At 35.0% G+C, this 18881-nt stretch overlaps 1 protein-coding gene across 2 annotated transcripts in view; it reads left to right on the plus strand.

The window, feature by feature from the left end:
* Positions 1 to 5169: 5169 nt before the first annotated feature.
* Positions 5170 to 18881, plus strand: part of SLCO1C1 (solute carrier organic anion transporter family member 1C1) — a 55523-nt gene continuing 41811 nt past the window's right edge. For both annotated transcript variants that reach the window (XM_028093251.1, XM_028093253.1), the window contains exons 1-3: positions 5170 to 5298; positions 6475 to 6616; positions 14696 to 14828. In XM_028093251.1, coding sequence (XP_027949052.1) covers positions 5170 to 5298; positions 6475 to 6616; positions 14696 to 14828 — 404 coding nt within the window. The remainder of the gene's footprint in view (positions 5299 to 6474; positions 6617 to 14695; positions 14829 to 18881) is intronic.

Consider the following 18881-nt stretch of genomic DNA (forward strand, 5'->3'; position numbering starts at 1 on the left):
CTTGGAAAAAGAACTTATTATAATTGTAGAATTTTTCAGCTCAAGGAATTCTCTCTCCTTGGAATTTAGATAGAATAAACAAGTGGATGCCAAAAATTCAGTGTTTTTCTTTTTTTTCTATTAGACCATTATAAATTGGATATGAGCAACTGATCATGTGTCTGAGAATTGACCCTTTTTAGAGAGAACCCTGCAGAGCCTTGATCCTGACATGGTATGCGGTCCCTAAGATTCTAGAATCCCAACGGGAAAAGAAACCACGCAGAGATTTAGCCTATGAGCTTTTTTTTTTTTTTTTTTTTTTTTTTTTTTTTTAACAGAAGGATCCCAGTGATGTCCTCAAGGAGCAGCTGGCTTAAAAACTTTTTGGAAGGAGAAGGAGGGATCTTTGTTACAAACTTCCGCCCCTCCTCCTGCTTCTGTTCCCTTCCCCTCTGCCCCCTGCAGAGTTGTGTTTCTGGGAATCAGCAAGTAAGATCACAAGTGGTCTTTTCTCCTTTCACTCTCATACAGAAAGCTTTATCACGTGTGGCCTTAAACTTGCAGCAAATTGCAAAGAAATGGCTCAAAAGCTTCAGATTTCTCTGTGCCCTGGGAGCTGAGATGCACGTCAGTGGCTTTTCTACAGACTGCCAGAGAAAAGAGGCTAGGAGGAAAGAGGAAAGAGTCGAAATTGCCCAGGGGTGAGACCATGCCCTTCCTCTTTTCTTTCCCCTAATTTGCTCTGTCTGTGTCCATCCAGGCTCTCCCCACCTGGGAAAACTGCTCAGAGCTGCTGTAGAATTCACCCCAGTTTCCTCTTTCAGTCTGTGGGGAGTGGGGTCCAGCCCCTCGCTGAGCACATTGGGAGGAATTAGCTGTCTTTGATCTCCACCTCCAGGTAAGATTTAGTTCTCTGCTTTCCTGTTTTGTGACGGCACTTCTCATAGGAGAGAAGCTAATCAGCCCTTCAGTTCTGCACTGCACTCGTCTTATCCATACCCACCGTCAAAGTTGTTGGGGCCCTTGTTAGGTTAGAGGACCCTGGTTAAAGTCAGATCAACTCAGATCTGGGTTCAAATTTTGACTCTTATAACTTATTAGTTGGGTAGTTCTTGACCAGTCATTCTGAGTTGTATCATTTTCTATAAAATGGGGATTCTGATGCTTACCTTGTTGAGTTGTTTTAAGGATTAGCAAAAGGTATATCATTCCCCTGGCACAGAAATAGTACTTATTCAATCTGAATCTGACACAAACAGTTAGTTGTATGGGGTGGTGCGGGGCAGGGGGGTGGGCGGAGGGCGGGGATCAGCTTTCTTAACACACACTCCTTGTTAGCAAGTACAATGAGGTTACTTGGTGCCAGAAGACAAGCTAGTGCAGAGGTTTTCCTTGCATGGGTGTGGGATGGCTAAGAGAAGAGGGTGGCTGCTTTCTGACTTGCTCTCTGGCAGTGTCTAAGGTTTGACTGTGGATGGAATCTATGTCACAGGATCACGGCCAAGAGGTTCAGGGCATCTGCATGATCCAGTTACAACCTTCCTAGGCTGTCTGTGCTCTTTAAAGACTGGGAGATTGATTTTCAAACCCATATGAACAGAAAATTCAATTTTTTTTTAAGAGAAATAGAGAAAAACTGGTTGGCTTCTTTTTCTGTGGCCTCCCCAATAAGATACACTCCAACCCAGGCTGTTGGATGAAAACTGTGCCATAAGTCTTTTCCTGGTGGAATCTGTTCAAGTGGTGGGAGCACAATTAAGGATTTGCCAAATGCAAATCTCTCTCAATAACTGTGTGCTCTTGCTCTATTTCTGTGACTACAAATGAATGGGGGGAGAGAGAGAGAATCTGGAGGATCTTTCCATTCAGGTCTTTGAGCTGTCCTTCCCCTTCTTTTCACAGAGGGATGAAAAGCTCAATGCTCATAAATATAGCCTCCTTGAAACATATTATCCTTGAGATGATTTGCAAATTAGCCATCAAGATGAAATTCTATTTTCAGTAAAAGTCTGCAGTATCAGTGTTTTAAGCTGAATGCTGTTTTGCCCTAACACAACATCATCTAGGATGACGATAGTTCTCTTATTTTTGTTATCACTTCTGGATTCTAGGTAGAGTGATTTTTGTATGATCACCTCCAAGTATAAGAAGACAATGTGTTTTGGTGTCTCAAGTTTTTAATATTTTTTCAACATGATTGTTTTTCTCTTTAGCATTAGCATTCTGGATGTCACCCTTTGAATCTTTTAAAGATACATTTAGTGTAGTGATAGTATATTTAATTATTAAAGAATTAATTTGCATGTTGTTGTCCACTGACTTTTTATTATGATTGGCCAGAAATAATATATTGAACCCCTGAAATAGTAGGTCAATTTGAATGGTATTTAAAATTTTTCTGGTATATATTTCTTGCTTGGTGATATGTTTATACCTTTAATATTTAAAATATTTTTATATGTTCATTATAGAAAAATGAGAAAATATAGACACACAAAACATTTTTTAAAACATTATCTGCATTGTCACCAACTAGGAATAATGTGTTAACCTTTTCTTTAAAGACTTTCTGAAACTTTGTTTCTATGCATATACACATGTGAAAATGTGTGCTTCTTTTTGTAAAATAGAGTATTATAGATATTGTTTTGTACCATAGATTTTAAAAATCAGCTCTATAATAAACATATTCTATATAGCTATATTTACTTCTTTATACTAATTTCCAATGGCTTCAAAAGATTTCACTGCATGAATAAGACCATAATTAGTTGGACATTTAGGTCATTTAGTTGTTTTGACTTTTTATTATTATTTATTATTATTATTATTAGCAGTGGGTTTCTAGCAGTTTAATTAAAGGTACTCAAGTAGTCTTTTAGTTAGAAACCTATTTAACATTGCATAACCCAGTGTTTCTCGAACTCCCTTTTCATTGTTCTGACAAAATATTATTCTGGACAACTAGTTTCAGTGACTCAGTGAGTGTACAATGTTGGCCATAGGTATTAGATAGATGGTAAAGAAGAATTTCTGTGTCCTTAGTTTCTTAGAATTTATTTTTTTAAAAATCAGGAATGGATGTTGAATTTTATCACCTGATGTTTTGCATCTACTTAGATTTTATTATTTTTTACTTCGGATTCCTTTTTTTTCCAGCTTTACTGAGATGTGATTTACAAATAAAGATTGTATAAATTCATGGCACACAATGCGATGTTTTGATATACCTCTATAACATTGAATTTTTAATGTGATGATTTAGGTGAATAAAGTTTCTAATATTAATTGTTACATTTTAAACTAGATCTTAATTAAAGAATATAAATTCATTTGGATTTGCTAGTATTTTATTTAAAATTTTAGCATCTCTAAATTTCCTATGAAGTGTTTTTCTTGTACTATCTTAATGAGATTTTATCAAAATAATTGTGACTTTTTAAAATGAATAGAGATTTTGATCATGTTTCAGTTACCTATTATTTTCTCCCTGAAGGATATCCCTTGATAAAGCACTCCTGTTACGTCATCTATCCTTACTAGTTTTGTTTAGGGGATAGTTTTAGAGTATTTTTGTTAATGTCTTCCTTGGCTATTTTTCTCTTCTGGTCTGTATTAATACAGGTAATTCATATTTGCTAGAAAACTATCTATTTGGTCGAGACTTTAAAGTTATTTCTATATATTGTGCATAATTTTTATGTTTTATACTTTTAAACATCTATGTTTAGAGCTCACTAATATTATATTCTGTGTCTTTGTCTTTTGATCTTGCTTAGCATTTTCTGCTGTTTGTTTACTTTAGTTCTTTGGTTTTTAACTTTTTTCTATTTCATTTGACTTTCTTTTCGCCATTTTTTAAAAGTTAAATTTATGTATCAAATAATCTAAAATTCAAATAATCTAAAAATCTATTTTTTTTAAACAGGCCCTTGCTATACCCTTCTCAACTCATTTGCTACTCCCTGGAGGAATTGCCTCCACTTTTAATTGTTCAGGTCTTTCTTTTGATATTTAGTTAAATATTTCAAAATAAATTGATTTTTCAGTTTTGAGAAATTGTCTACGAATTCAAACTGTGAAGGATGAGGTTTAGTAAACACAGAATAAGAATTACATAAAGTCAGAAAAAAGATTGCATAAAGTCAAGGCAGATAGACAGAATAAGCCTAAGTTACTACCACAGTACATTAAATTTTACTCATAATGTTATTCCTTTAATTAGTATGATAAAATACAGAAGATTTCGATTAACATGCAAATGTATCATCTGATAAATATTAGGGTGATCCAGAAGTTATTTTGTTTTCTAATCTCTTCACTTACATTACTTTTTCAGGTAGGCATTGAGCCATGCAAAATCCTAAAGAAGTAGGCCATGGGACATGTAAATACTGATATGAATAGGGAGAAAATAGGTTCAGAAAATATGTAGATCTGTCCAGGGCTTGGTAAGGACGGGCAGATGGGAAATTAAACATAGGAAGGGAGGCCATCTTTCTTACTTCAAGGCAGGCTAAAGTAATTTTTGCCTGAATTAAATGTAAGTCTGTGGCACAAATCATGCTGCTTCCTTATCTGTCAAACTAAAATGATACATAAATTGGTCCTATTCTTTTTTTGCCATCATTTATACCTTTCTTTGGATTCTGCAGACCTATAGGAATTGCATTGTGCTACAGGGATCTACAATGGGCATCAGTCTTTTCTACCCATTCTGTCAGGATAGATTTAAAGGCTTTAATGACTTAATTTTCATGAATCAATATTCAAATGTTTGAATTCCTCTTCCTTTCCTGCTTGCTTCTAGTTTAAGCTGGCAAGACCACAAAGTTAGCAAAATTCTGCCTCATTATTTATCCCAAGAGCAACATTTAAACTTATTCTTCGCCATAATGAGGCTTAAGCTGTAGGGATTGGGAAAGAATGCTGGCTAGAGAGTCCCGATAGATGGATTAGTTAATCACATATACTGGTCAATTTTAATTGAAAAACTTTGCCAACTTACTGTGGTAAAATAAGGTAGCTTCACATCAAATCATGTCCCCAGCATTGTGATCTGTGAAATAAAACCATTATTTAATAAATGGTGTATTCAAATTAATTTTTGTGTTTTTTTGTTCGTTTGTTTGTTTTTTACTTCTGAAATCAACTTCGACAGGATCAGAGTCAAGGAATATTTTCAAAATGGACACTTCATCCAAAGAAAATATCCAGTTATTCTGCAAAAGTTCAATACAACCTGTCGGGCAATCTTCCTTTAAAACAGAATATTCTTCCTCAAAGGAGAAACAACGATGCTGTGGTAAACTGAAGGTAACAAACAATTAAATGGTAAACAAACAACCATAAGTAGTGAAGGAAAGAGTAACAAAGAATTGGGTGGGAGGAAAAAAACCCGAATTAGGTGGAGGCTATGTTGTTGACTCTCCATCCAGATGTGTGCTACACAATTTCATAATTCATATTTCTGTGCAATTACATATTTCCCATATGTAGCTAGAAGCAAGAATTTTTTTTCCCTTTTTAAAAAGTGAACTTAGGTGCAATTTATTAAAACTACACTTTACCAGACAGTGAAATCCATCTCTCCCTACCATGTAGGTTAAATTAGTAAATATTACTCTCTCTGGACTCATTTGAATGCACCTCTTAAACTGAAATAAGAGAGGAAAGAAACTAACATTTATTCAGTTTTTACCATGTACCAGATATTATGCTAAGTATAGTTATTTAATCTATAAAACATCTATATCATTCCCATTTTATAAAGGAAAATTTTGACTTTCCTTGCCACACAACAAGGGACAGGGGAGCTTTTTAAATGGTGCTCAGTGTGACTCCCAAGTTCCTGTTCTTTCTTTGTACGAAACATTCATTCAGCAAATATATGTGCTTTTTCGTATAAATGCTAACCTCCTCTTTGGATACTCCATCAAGGACTCAGGTCTAGCAAAGAAAACATAAGCCAACTATTAAAAAAACATTCATACTCAAATGTATGAATTTAACTTGAATATGAACTTAAACGCGAGGATAGTAGTTACACCTTTTTGGCCTATTGTGTCTCGTGCTGGTACATGCATCACCACTGTGAAACCCACAGTCATGAGTACAAGACTTATGATAATATTAGTAAGTGTTTGAATTATGGTTCTTGTTTTATTTTCTTACCTGTGAATGGCTCCTTCCACTCTTTGCTTCACCATACAGTGGATCATCCTTTCAAAGCCAAGACTCCTTCAAATGTCCTTTGGGGGAGGGGAAAAGAAGGGAAAGAACAGAATTCAACATACATTCTGAATGAAATCTGTTTCAGAATTTGTATTTTTAGCAATCTACCTGAGCTTGAGGCTGAAGTAAGCCTGTACCCATGCTTGAGAGAAAGCTTGTTACTTGTTCTTGGTTTGCATTTTTTCTATTTATTTAGTTAAGTTTCCACTTGTGTGTCAAGCTGGAGTCAGATTAAGTGTGACTTGTCCTATTTTCCAGGTATTTTTGGGTGCCTTGTCTTTCGTCTACTTTGCCAAAGCATTGGCAGAAGGCTATCTGAAGAGCACCATCACTCAGATAGAGAGAAGGTTTGATATCCCTTCTTCACTTGTGGGAGTTATTGATGGTAGTTTTGAAATTGGTAGGTATTGCTGATGCCTGGTTTTACTTTTACATGTCTTCTAGACATGACTAAATGACATCCTTGCTGCATTCTCTTATCTGTTAGGATTAGACTCTATCTGTAAATTCTTGTTGAGACAGAATTTGCTAGGACTTTATGTTACAGTAGAGGCAATTTGTTCTCCCCAAGCAACCAACAATAAATTTCCCGCCCCAGGTGTTCAGCACTATATGATTCACACACTCTAGAGTTTCCAATCAGAGTGAGAGACTTTCTTGGAGGAGAGGGTGAGGTGCTATTAGGATTTTAAGTTAGAAGTATTTGGGAAGTGTTGTTATAAGAAGAGTCCTATATCCAGACAGCCCTGTGATTCAAAATTTGGAAGAATTCAGATGGGCTCTGGAAATATTTATTGTAATAATTTAAGAAGTGAAACCATAAAAGGGGTTTCTGCCCAGAGGTCAACACAGAAGAGAAAGGAATCCTATTAACAGTAGAGAACAGTAGAGCAAGGCAGCCAAGAAAAATTCTACTTTCACACGTCTTTGGGGAGCAGTTGACTATAGACTCTTCTTAGCACTTGAAAAGACCAAGTGATTTTAGTTACTGTTTTGGAAGTACTTTAAGGAGTGTAATCCCAGGTACAACTTCCTGAATTGATAAACTACAAGGCTTTACTTCTTCACCGAAGTAAACGAAATGGTAGCCTCTGGGGTCCTTACTACCTGTTGGGACTCAAATATATGCTTTACTATACATAATAAAATCTCTAATGGCTCCAGGTTCAGCTCACTTAAACTTTCAGAAAAGTGAAGAAATATTTTTCAACTCTGCAACAATGACTTTTTTAATACATACTGTATATTTCAGTTCTTACCCTGAATATCACAAAAAGAATGAATAGGTATCCTTTTACGTTTAGGGTTTTCTTCCCAAATCCATCTATCATCATCCTACTAAAATGGGATTACTTAGCTCAGTGCTAATCAAATGTTAATGTGCATACAAACAACTGGGCAATCTTGAAAAAATGCAGGTGCTCATTCTTTTAGGAAGGGGAGTAAGACTGCCTTTTTACAGGCTCTCCTCTGATGTGATGCTGTTAAGTAAATGGGCCATATGTTGTGTAGCAAGTGTCTAAAGCATCTGATCATATTACTCCCTTGTGTAAATTCCCTAGATAGGCCTTGATAATTGATGTATTCCTTGATGCCTGTCCTATCTATAGCCCTAAACTGAATCAAGGTAAGAGTGACACACTGATTCACAGGAAGAAGCCAGTATGAGAGGCAGCTGTTACAGATTCAAAGATTAAATCACACAGAAAGAAGAAGAAATGAGCAGATAGAAAATTATATATCGAGTGATACTTTAATTATGACTCACTCTAGATTGTGGTATAAAAACATTTTAGAGACTTACAATATGGTCCAAATTTCTCTTGGGTCCCCACATCCTGATGCAACTTGAGAGAGTCTATATTCAATAGAGAGTACTAATATTTCACAGGAAGTGACAAAGGATCTTGAGAATAAATTCATTCTTCCAGACCATTCCAAGGATGGAAGTTATTTATTGAATTAGATACAATAGAATGTATCTAATTCAATAAATAAAAGTGGGTTTCCTGACCATAATCTTAAACTACTCCTTTTGCCTCCTTCCTTCCAGGATTCTGGACCCACTCCCACCTTTGTCTCTAGCTCTCATTTCTTCTTTTTTGTAGAACAATTTCATTTATTCTCTGACATCATTATCTCATGTCCACATACTGGACACTCCATTTTTTTCCCAAGTATTTTTTCATAACAAAGTGTTTCTCCAACAACAACAGAACTGCTAAGAAAATTTAAAAAAATGTTTTCTATATCATGACCTCCTAATATTTCCAAATATTCTCTTTCAAATACTTTCCCATATATTCTTATACATATTGAAAAGTTTTGCTTTTCACATTTTAGTATTTAATCAACTTCATATAGATTTTATAAAAACTTTGTTTTTTAAAAAAATACATCATATGTTAAAAAAAAGAAGATAGCAGGAAGGGAAGAATGAAGGGGGGAAATCGGAGGGAGAGACAAACCATGAGAGACTATGGACTCTGAGAAACAAACTGAGGGTTCTAGAGGGGAGGGGGGTGGGGGGATGGGTTAGCCTGGTGATGGGTATTAAAGAGGGCACGTTCTGCGTGGAGCACTGGGTGTTATGCACAAACAATGACTCGTGGAACACTACATCAAAAACTAATGATGTACTGTATGGTGATTAACATAACAATGATAAAAATATTAATGACAAAAAAAAACCTTTGTTTTTTTAGAGTAATTTTGTGTTCACAGAAAAATTTAGTGAAAGTTACAGAGATTTTTCATATACACTCTACTCCCACAAATGCAAAGCCTCTCTCATTATCAACATCCCCCACCAGAGTGGGACGCTTGTTACAGCTGATGGACCTACAATAACATTATTGTCATTTAGCGTCCATAGTTAATACTAAGGTTCACTCTTTGTGTTGTATATTCTATGAGATTGAACAAATATATAATGGTACGTATCCACTACTACAGTATCACGCAAACTACTTTCACTGCCCTAAAAATCTCTGCTCTACCTATTCATCCAACCTTTCTCCTACCCTGGCATCCACTGATGTTTTTAATGTCTCCATAGTTTTGCCTTTTTCAGAATGTCATATAGTTGGAATCATACAGTATGTCACCTTTTCAGATTGGCTTCTTTCACTTAGTAATATGCATTTGGGGTTCCTCCATTTCATAGCTGGATAGCTCATTTCTTTTTAGTGCCAGATAATAATCCATTTTCTGGATAGGCCTTCATTTACTTATCCATTCATCCACTGAAGTACATCTTGATTGTTTCAAAGTGTTGGCAATTATGAATAAAGCTGCTATAAAATCCCTGTTCAGGCTTTTGTGTGGACATATTTTCATTTTCAGCTCATTTGTGTGAATACCAAGGAGGATAACTGCTGGATCATATGGGAAAATATGTTTAGTTTTGTAAGAAACTGCCAAATTGTTTCCCAAAGTGTATGTACCATTTTGCATTCCCACTAGCAATGAATGAGCTTCTTTTTGCTCCATGCCCTCACCAGCATTTAGTACTTTGGATTTTGGCCATTCTAATAAGTATGTAGTGGTGTCTCATTGTCATTTCAATTTGTGGTTCCCTCATGTCATATGATGTTGAACATCTTTTCATATGCTTATCTGCCATCTGTATATCTTTTTTGGTGACCTGTTAAGTTATTTGGCCTATATTTAAATCTCATTGTTTGTGTTCTTATTGTTGAGTTTTAAGTGTACTTTGTATATTTCCAATAACCGTCCTTTATCTGATACGACTTTTGCAAATATTTTCTCTCAGTCTGTGGCTTTCTTTTCATTCTTTTGACAGTATCTGTCACACAAAAGAAATTTTTAATTTTAATGAAGTCCAGCTTATCCATTTTTTTTGGTCACAGATTTTGCTTTTGGTATTGCATCTAAAAAGTCATCACCAAACCTAAGGTCATCTAGGTTTTCTCCTAAGTTATCTTCTAGAAGTGTTATAGTTTTGCATTTTAAATTTAGGTCTGTGATCTCTTTTGCCTTTATTTTTGTGAAGAGTATAAGGTCTGTGTCTAACTTCATTTTTTTTTTTTTGCATGACGATGTCCAGTTGTTCCAGCACCACATGTTGAAAAGATTATGTTTGTTCTATCTTATTACATTTGCTCCTTTGTCGAAGATCAGTTAACTATATTTACGTAGGCCTGTTTCTGGGCTATAAATTCTATTCCATTGATCTATTTGTCTATTCTTTCACCATTGTTACACTGTCTTGATTAATGTGGCTTTATAGTATGTCTTGAAATTCGGTAATGTCGATCCTTTAACTTTGTTTTTCTTCAGTATTGTGTTGGTTATTCTGGGTCTTTTGCCTCTCCAGTTTGTCAGCTTAGAAATCATTTTGTCAATATCCACAACATAATTTCCACGATTTTGGCTGAGACTGCATTGAATCTATAGAACAAGTTGGATAGAACTGGCATATACTGTCTTCCTATTCATGAACATGAACGTATCTCCATTTATCTAGTTTTTCTTTGATTTCTTTCATCAGAGTTTTGTAGTTTCTCTCATGTAGATCTTGTACATATTTTATTAGATTTACACCTAAGTTTTCATTTTGGGGAGTGATAAAGTAAATGCTTTTTCAATTCCATTTGTTCATTGCTGGTATGTAGAAAAGCAGTTTACTTTTGTATATTAACCTTGCATCTTGCAACCTTACTATAATCATTTATTAGTTTCAGGAGTTCCTTTGTCAGTTCTTTTGGAGTTTCTATACAGATGATCATATCTTCTGGGAGCAAAGACAGTTTTATTTTTTCCTTCCCAGCCTGTGTACTTTTACTTGTTTTTCTTGTCCTATTATATTTAGTAGAACTCCCAGTACAATAATGAAAAGTAATGGTGAGAAGGTACATTCTTACTTTGTACCTGATCTTAGTAGGAAGCTTTGAGTTTATCATCATTAAGTATGATGTTAACTGTATGTTTTTGTAGAAGTTCTTTATCAAGTTGAGGAAATTTGTCTCTCTTCTGCATTTACTGAGTTTTTATCATGAATGGTTGTTGGATTTTGGTCAAATGCTTTTTCTACATCTATTGATATGAGCATGTGATTTTTCTTCTTTAGCCTGTTGATGTGCTGGATTATATTAACTAAATTTCTAATGTTTAACTGGTCTTGTATACCTGGGATAAATCCCACTTGGTCATGGTGTCTAATTCTATATATTGTTGAATATGACTTGCTAATATTTTGTTGAGGATTTTTATACCTGTGTTCATGAGAGATATTGACTTATAGGGATTTTTTTTTGTCTGGTTTTGGTATTATGGTAATGCTGGCCTCATAGAAATGATTTAGGAAATTTCCCCTCTGCTTCTATTTTTCAAAAAAGATTATAGAGAATTAGTATAATTTCTTCATTAACTGCTGGGTCAAATTCACCAGTGAATCTTTCTGGGTCTGGTGCTTTCTGTTTTAGAAGGCTATTGATTATTGGCTCAACTTCTATAATAGATACAGGCCTGTTCATATTGTCTATTAATTCTTAGAGAGATTTGGCAGATTGTGTCTTTTAAGTAGTTGGTCCATTTTATTTAGGTTATCAGATTTGTAAGTATAGAGATGTTCATAGTACTCCTTTATTATCCTCTTAATGTCCATAAAATTTATAGTGATGTCTCCCCTTTCATTTCTGGTATTAGTAATTAGTATCTTCTCTCTCTTTTTTTTTTTCTTTCTTTCTTGATGAGGATGAGTAGAGGCTTATTGATTTCATGGATCTTTTCAAAGAATCACCTTTGGTTTTGGTGATTTGGTGGTGGTGGTGGTGGTGATTGGAGATTTTCTCTTCTGAGTTTCTGTTTTCAATTTCAGTTATTTCTGCTCTAATTTTATTATGTCTTTTCTTCTACGTACTTTAGATTTAATTGGCTCTTCTTTTTCTAGTTTCCTGCGTAGAAACTTAGATAACTGATTTTAGATTTTTCTTCTTTCCTAATATATGTATTCAATGCAATGAATTCCCCTCTAATCATTGCTTTTACAGTAATAGGGGTTTTTTTTGTTACCATTCCTATTTAGTAATTGCTGGAATATTGGAACAGTGTTAATATCCAATGTTATCTGTATGCAGCAACCTTGCTGAATTTATGTTAATTTTTTTTAATTTGAGTATAGTTGACACAAAATGTTACATTAGTTTCAGGTGTACAACTTAGTGATTTGACAAGTTTATAATTTATGCTATGTTCACCACAAGTATAGTTACCATCTATTCCGTCACATCACTATCATTAACTGTATTCCTTATGCTGTGCCTTTTATTCCCATGATTTATTCATTCCATAATTTGGTAGCCTGTATCTCCCTCCCTCCCTCCTTCATCCACCTTGCCCAACCATTCCTACCCTCTGGCAACCTTCAGTTTGTTCTCTGTATTTAAAGTTCTGATTCTGCTTTTTTTTATTCATTTGTTTTTTTAAGATTCAACTTATAAGTGGAATCATATGGTATTTGTCTTTCTCAGTCTAACTTATTTCACTTATAGGTTTACCCGTGTTGTCCCAAATGGCATGATCTCATCCCTTTTTATGGCTGCATAATATTCCTGTGGGGGTGTGTGTGTGCGTGCACACGCGTGTGTATACACCTCCTCTTTGTTATCCGTTCATTTATGATAATAGAAGTGATTTTTGATATCCAATTTAATTTTTTAAAGATTATCACCATTAATTTTCTATGTGTATCTTCTGAGAACTCAGAAGGGTTACTAAGTAAAAAAAGAAAAAACTTTATAGATATCATAGACACTGAAGTGGTATTATGTGGTCTTTGGCATACCCACTAATGTAACACAGAAACAGCCTGAAATATCAGTCTTTTATTGTGAGGTGTTGGTGGTGTGGGAGTTGGGGAGGGTAGGTGATGTTGGTTGCAGGATACATTATCTATAAACTGAAGGTCAGCTTTCACTGTACTTTATTTTATTAATTGTGACACATTAACAAAAGTATAGACATAATTATCAATGTAATATGATACAAAATTTCTTCTAAATGCTTAAATATCAGATGAGAAATCTCATATTCAAGGTTTTTTTTTTCCTTGTGAAAATTAAAAGAAACTTAATTCTTTCTGGAACCATAACCTAGAGCCACTGTGCAAGCTAATTTTCTCACTGTCATTATTGTCCTCAAGGCTATAAAAATTGCTGCTCTCTTTGCACTTGACTAAAGCTGGCAATGTGAACAAACAGTAGTAAATTAGATGATTGCTTACAGATGTAAGCAAACATACTCTTGCTAGAAAATTGGAAACATTGAAGATAGCTTCAAAGCAGCACTACCCATCAGCCATCACAGTCAGTTGCTGGGGAGTTGCTAAGTTCTTACTCTACCTAGCACTGCAGTTTTTAAAAACTATTCCAAATGCAAAGAGCTGAAACTTTAAAAGCCCTTTGAAATCTAGGATCCTAAACAATGTTTAACCAAGCATGTTCCTGGAACCATCTCCATCAGCACATTTAAGCTTAAAAATGAGGATTTCTTGGCCTACCCCTAGATCCATGGGATGAGAAACTGTTGGGAGCTTCCAAGATTTTGCATTTTTAAAGGTTTCTGTTTTCCTCACCACCTCCTTCCAGTATTTTTGTATACAGTAAAATACAAGGATATTTTTCCCTAAAGCATATTTAGTCACTCATCACCATCATCAACTAAAAGTAATTTTATCATATGCTTCTCTAGAGACTTTTTATAAAAATGTAATTTCCACCTTCAAAAAAATTTCTTCAACTTTTTAAAAAGATGGGTACATTTTATGGAAATTTTGTATTTCATAAATTTGGATTATAAGTAAACATTGAGATTATATAACTGGTATATTCCTGAAGTTTGCTTATGTGATGTAATTTTTACCTCTGTTTTGAGTCTTTTTGTAAAAAGCATGTAACAAATTGTAAAGTATTTCAGTATTAATATGAATTTCATAATTTGATTTAATAAAGTGAGGTATAGTTGTATTTGGTTTACTTTTTCTATGAGGAATATCTGCTAAAACAAGAATATTGTAATGTATGTTTCAAGAGCAAATGGGAAACTGGTAAAAACTTTAATAGAAAATATTAATGAATGAAGAAATAGTAATAAAGTTCACTTCAAAATCACTAAGGAAAACTTAAGAGAGCAATAAAGGAATGCTTCTACAATTTGATTTACTTATAAAACACTTTAAAAGGACAAATGATTAGGGTGGATGAAATTGAGGTGGTAGTGTTCATAATTAAAGTATTTTGATAAATGGATAAGATAATCGAAGTAATGAGTATGCAGACAATTTCAACAGTCATCTTAGATTAAAGCAAAGAAAGACAAAGGATGGGAAAGATGGTGGGGAGACAGTGTAGTTACAACAAAACATTGCCAGACCTGCTATAGACATTCGTTAATTTAGTTATGCTGATGACTTTTTCTAAGTTATCTAACTGATGAACATTTTATTCTTCACCCCAAGGGAATCTCTTAGTTATAACGTTTGTAAGCTACTTTGGAGCCAAACTTCACAGGCCAAAAATAATTGGAACAGGGTGCCTAATCATGGGAGTTGGAACATTGCTCATTGCAATGCCTCAGTTCTTCATGCAGCAGTAAGTCTAAAGCAATTATCTTTTCTTGCTTTCACCAACTGTATTCCTCCCTTTTCATAATTGCAATTAATTATTTAAATTTAAGAAAATGACACATAGCTTAAAGTGTAATAATTATATCTCATTTTTGCTATATCTTCTTTGGGTAAAATTTCAGAATACTTACACTTTTACTTATAATTCAGTAATCTATAAAAATTGTTTTGATAGACTACTGTCGATGTCAGCAAAAATTAAAGGGAAATGTTCACTAGATGTCTTCATTCAAATAATTTATCTGTGGTGGTAAAATAAGTAAGAAATTAACATATTGTGGTAAATATCAAATGGATGTCAAATGGGTAACGAATGAATGCTACTGACAATGTGCTGGATAACTTGACTGGCAGATTATTGACTTAAGGATATATTATCAATTTAAATAGATAGTCAGTGTCCAAATACCATCTCATAGAATTTTTGTCAATAGAAGTAGGGTGTGTGTATTCTTTAATCCTAAAGTCTACTTTTGGTACTTCTGCTAATACTTTTGTTAGTATTTGCATACAACTTCAGTAGTTCCGAAGGTTTTCACCATTATTATATCATTTTACCTTTACCTGTGAGGTAGAAGAGCATTGTTTATCTTTTTATTTCAGAGTCTGGTGACTTTCTCAAGGTTATTATAGAACTGGAATCCTCAAACAGGTATTCTGACTTCTTCATGCATATTCATGTTGCCTTCCTTGTCCATGGTTACCTGTTGCCAACTGAGAGAAGTGACTACCTAGAGGTTTTGAAGCAAGAAAATTGTAAAAATTATATATCAAATCATACTTTGCTTACTGTCCACTCCAGATCATTACATCATGACATTTTAGAGCTGGAGAGACTTCAGTATGATATAGTCCAAACTTTTTTTTGGAATCCCAACTTACTTATATAGACAGATTTTTACCTCCGTGGTCAATCTATAAAGGTAATACACAGAATCCTCTGTGTGGGATCTTTTCTACCTATTTGGATGGTTTCCCTGGCCCCTTTATTTTTACTTGGAGAGAGATTTTTAGACCTTCTGCCTGCTCTTTGGATGCTTATCCCTCTTTGGATGCCTATCCCACCTCCTTTCCACAGGGCAAAATTTTCCTTAGATCACTGAGGTTCTGCAAAGGTGCTGTACAGAGCCAATGGATAAGGAGGAGGCAAAGGAGAAGGCTGAGGACTGAGGAAATGGGTCTTCACTCTGCCTAATCCCTGCTTGATCAAGAGCCGTGCCACTAATATCTGTTCTAGTCACTGAGCCCTCATGCAAGTTTGCTCAGTGAGGTAAAAAGAATTCCATTACTAAAAGAATTAGAATCTGAAAGTAGTTGCAGAGGATAAATAAATCCTTGACTCTTGACATAACTCATTCTGCAGTGGATCAATAGCTTTTCTGCATGACCTTGGGCATGTTATTTAACCTTTCTAGGCCTCAGTTGATGCATCCCAAAAATAGGTATTATAGATATTAAAAATAATACCTAGCTTATAATAGCATTGCATATATTAAATGACACAGCTAAAATGCTTACACAGTTTCCTGATATAACTAGTAGCTATGTCATTATTGTTAAGTTTTGCTATCAATCCTCCTTAGATAATTAAACCACCTAGTTTTAACCAGAGACCAGCCATGGTTTGTCTTAAAGGTGTTGCGTTCAGATTAATAATTTTGTTACTTCAAGTTAATGACAAATATAAAATACTAGTACAAGAAAATCAGAAGACCAGACAGGCAGCCAGGTTAGGGCTATCAAAGGATGCCGAAGAGTCAAAGACAGATTCTTATATACTACCTTTATATATGTTTAAATTGTATTTGTTTATTCATTATTTAGTGTCTGCCATTTTCCTGGAACTGTGCCATGTAATAGGGCTACTTCTGTGGGAAAAAAATGAAATGAACAAAAATATATATGCACCGTTCTTTACCTATGAAATTTACTGTCTACTGAGGATTACTGTAATAACTTCTTTTCAACTTTTCATAGCATGAACTGGGGACTTGTCCAAAATGTCTTTTTGATTTCTGAAAGACTACTATACTCTGTCTGCCTAGAAGAAATACCTTTACTGTCCAACAAAACATAATATTTATCATGGATATCAATTATTGAAGTCCTACCCCCAACTGTGTTTAGCTTTATATGTGTTATCTCGTCTGACTCATGAATTTAACAAATACATATTGGTCATTGTTCTAGGTAATGGGGATAGAGTGGAGACAAAAATCTCTGCTCTCGTGGATCTTATGGGGAGGAGACAGATAATAAACAAATAAATAATGATATAATATGCCAGATAATGTTAAGTGCTATAGAGAAAAATAACTTTCTCAAGACACATGAAGAGTATGTTGTGGGGAGGGAGGATTGCAGTTTAAGGTAGGGTTGGCAGGGGATGGCTCACCAAGATGACAACACTTGGGAAAGACTGAAGGAGATGAAGGGGAGAGCCTTGCAGATAACTGGGGAAGAGAGGTTTTTGTGCTGACTGAATGACGAATGTAAATTTCCTGCTGCAAGAGGGAGTCTGGCATGTGGATGAACTGCAAGGAGGCCAGGCTTCTGTGGCTGAAGTGGGATGAGAAGGGAAAAAGGAGAAGCCATCAGGGTTGTTTCTCAAACTTTGATGGGCATTTGTATCACCTGAGGCTCTTGGTAGAATGTAGATTCTGATTTAGTAGCTCTTCCATAGAGTTTGGTTTCAGCTGGTGCTGCTGGTCTGCAGACCTCACCTTGAGCTCTAAGGTTGCAAACAATGGCAATGACTTCAGCTTCTTTTTGGAATGAGATGGGAAGCCAGTGGAGAGCTTTGAGCAGAATGACATGACCTCACTTACATTTTTTTAAGGGTCATGCAGACTGCTGCTTGAAAAAATAAGTCTGGTGGAGGAAACTTAGAAGTAGGGAGACTATTTAGGAGACTATTGTATCAGAGTCAAGACTGTGTCCGAGTTTGAATCCAGGTCAGAACTAAAATCCCTGATTTAAAAGCATTTAAACCACTGGTCCCCTGTTCAATTACTTTTCTGTCTCTTTATCCAACAGAGCCTAAATAGGCACAGATTACATGGATACCCCCATTTACCAGTAAGAAGATTGAAATTTGAAGAGGTTGATTTTTCTAGAGTGTCATATATAGTGATTAGTGACAAAGGAGATACTTGCATAAAATTCCACTTATTCAAAATCTAAATAATTGTTATGCTTATGCATAACAGTTGCATTTTAATAGAATGAATTGAGAAAGCTCAAATAATTAAAAAATTTCAAAGTACTACATAATCATTACTGATACTCATTTTTTTAAAGATTTTATTTATTTATTTGAGAGAGAGAGAATGAGAGAGAGCACGAGAGGGAGGAGGGTGAGAAGGAGAAGCAGACTCTCTGCCAAGCAGGGAGCCCGATGTGGGACTCGATCCCGGAACTCCAGGATCATGACCTGAGCCGAAGGCAGTCGCTTAACCAACTGAGCCACCCAGGCGCCCACTGATACTCATTTTAAGAGCCTTGAGGCACTGTAACAGTCTATATTATGTTTATCGTGATTTTAATGCCAAATATTCTTCTGTAAAGCTAAGAATTGAAAAACAGTTATCCTCCGTAAGTGGCTCTTAACCTATTTTGGTCAGAGAACTATTTGATAAATGTAACAAAAACTATAAACTTCTTCCCTTAAATACTAACATACTACAAAAATGTTCTTTTTCTTTGGGGTTCATGGAACCATTGAGGTGTAGGTTATGCAACAGTCTGAATATTTTAATAATTCAATATATCTCTTCCTTACATGGCTGAGTAGGTTGTTAATATTTAAAAATATTACTCTGATTACTAGTCTTTAGTCACGTGGTACCTGAACAAAAGGAGAATCAAGATGAGGTTGTGATGTCCTTTTATTAGGTACTGCTTCCCTGAGGATGCAGTGGAACAGAGAATTTGGCTCATGAAGGATAATTTGAGAGGGGGTGTGGCTGGGGAACTCAGAATTAACACAGTGCTACCATTCAGCATGACTCTTCTATCC

The sequence above is a fragment of the Eumetopias jubatus genome, unplaced genomic scaffold, assembly GCF_037043125.1.
Source record: "Eumetopias jubatus isolate StellerSeaLion01/CBP00866 unplaced genomic scaffold, mEumJub1_p1.0 scaffold_8, whole genome shotgun sequence".
Taxonomy (NCBI): domain Eukaryota; kingdom Metazoa; phylum Chordata; class Mammalia; order Carnivora; family Otariidae; genus Eumetopias; species Eumetopias jubatus.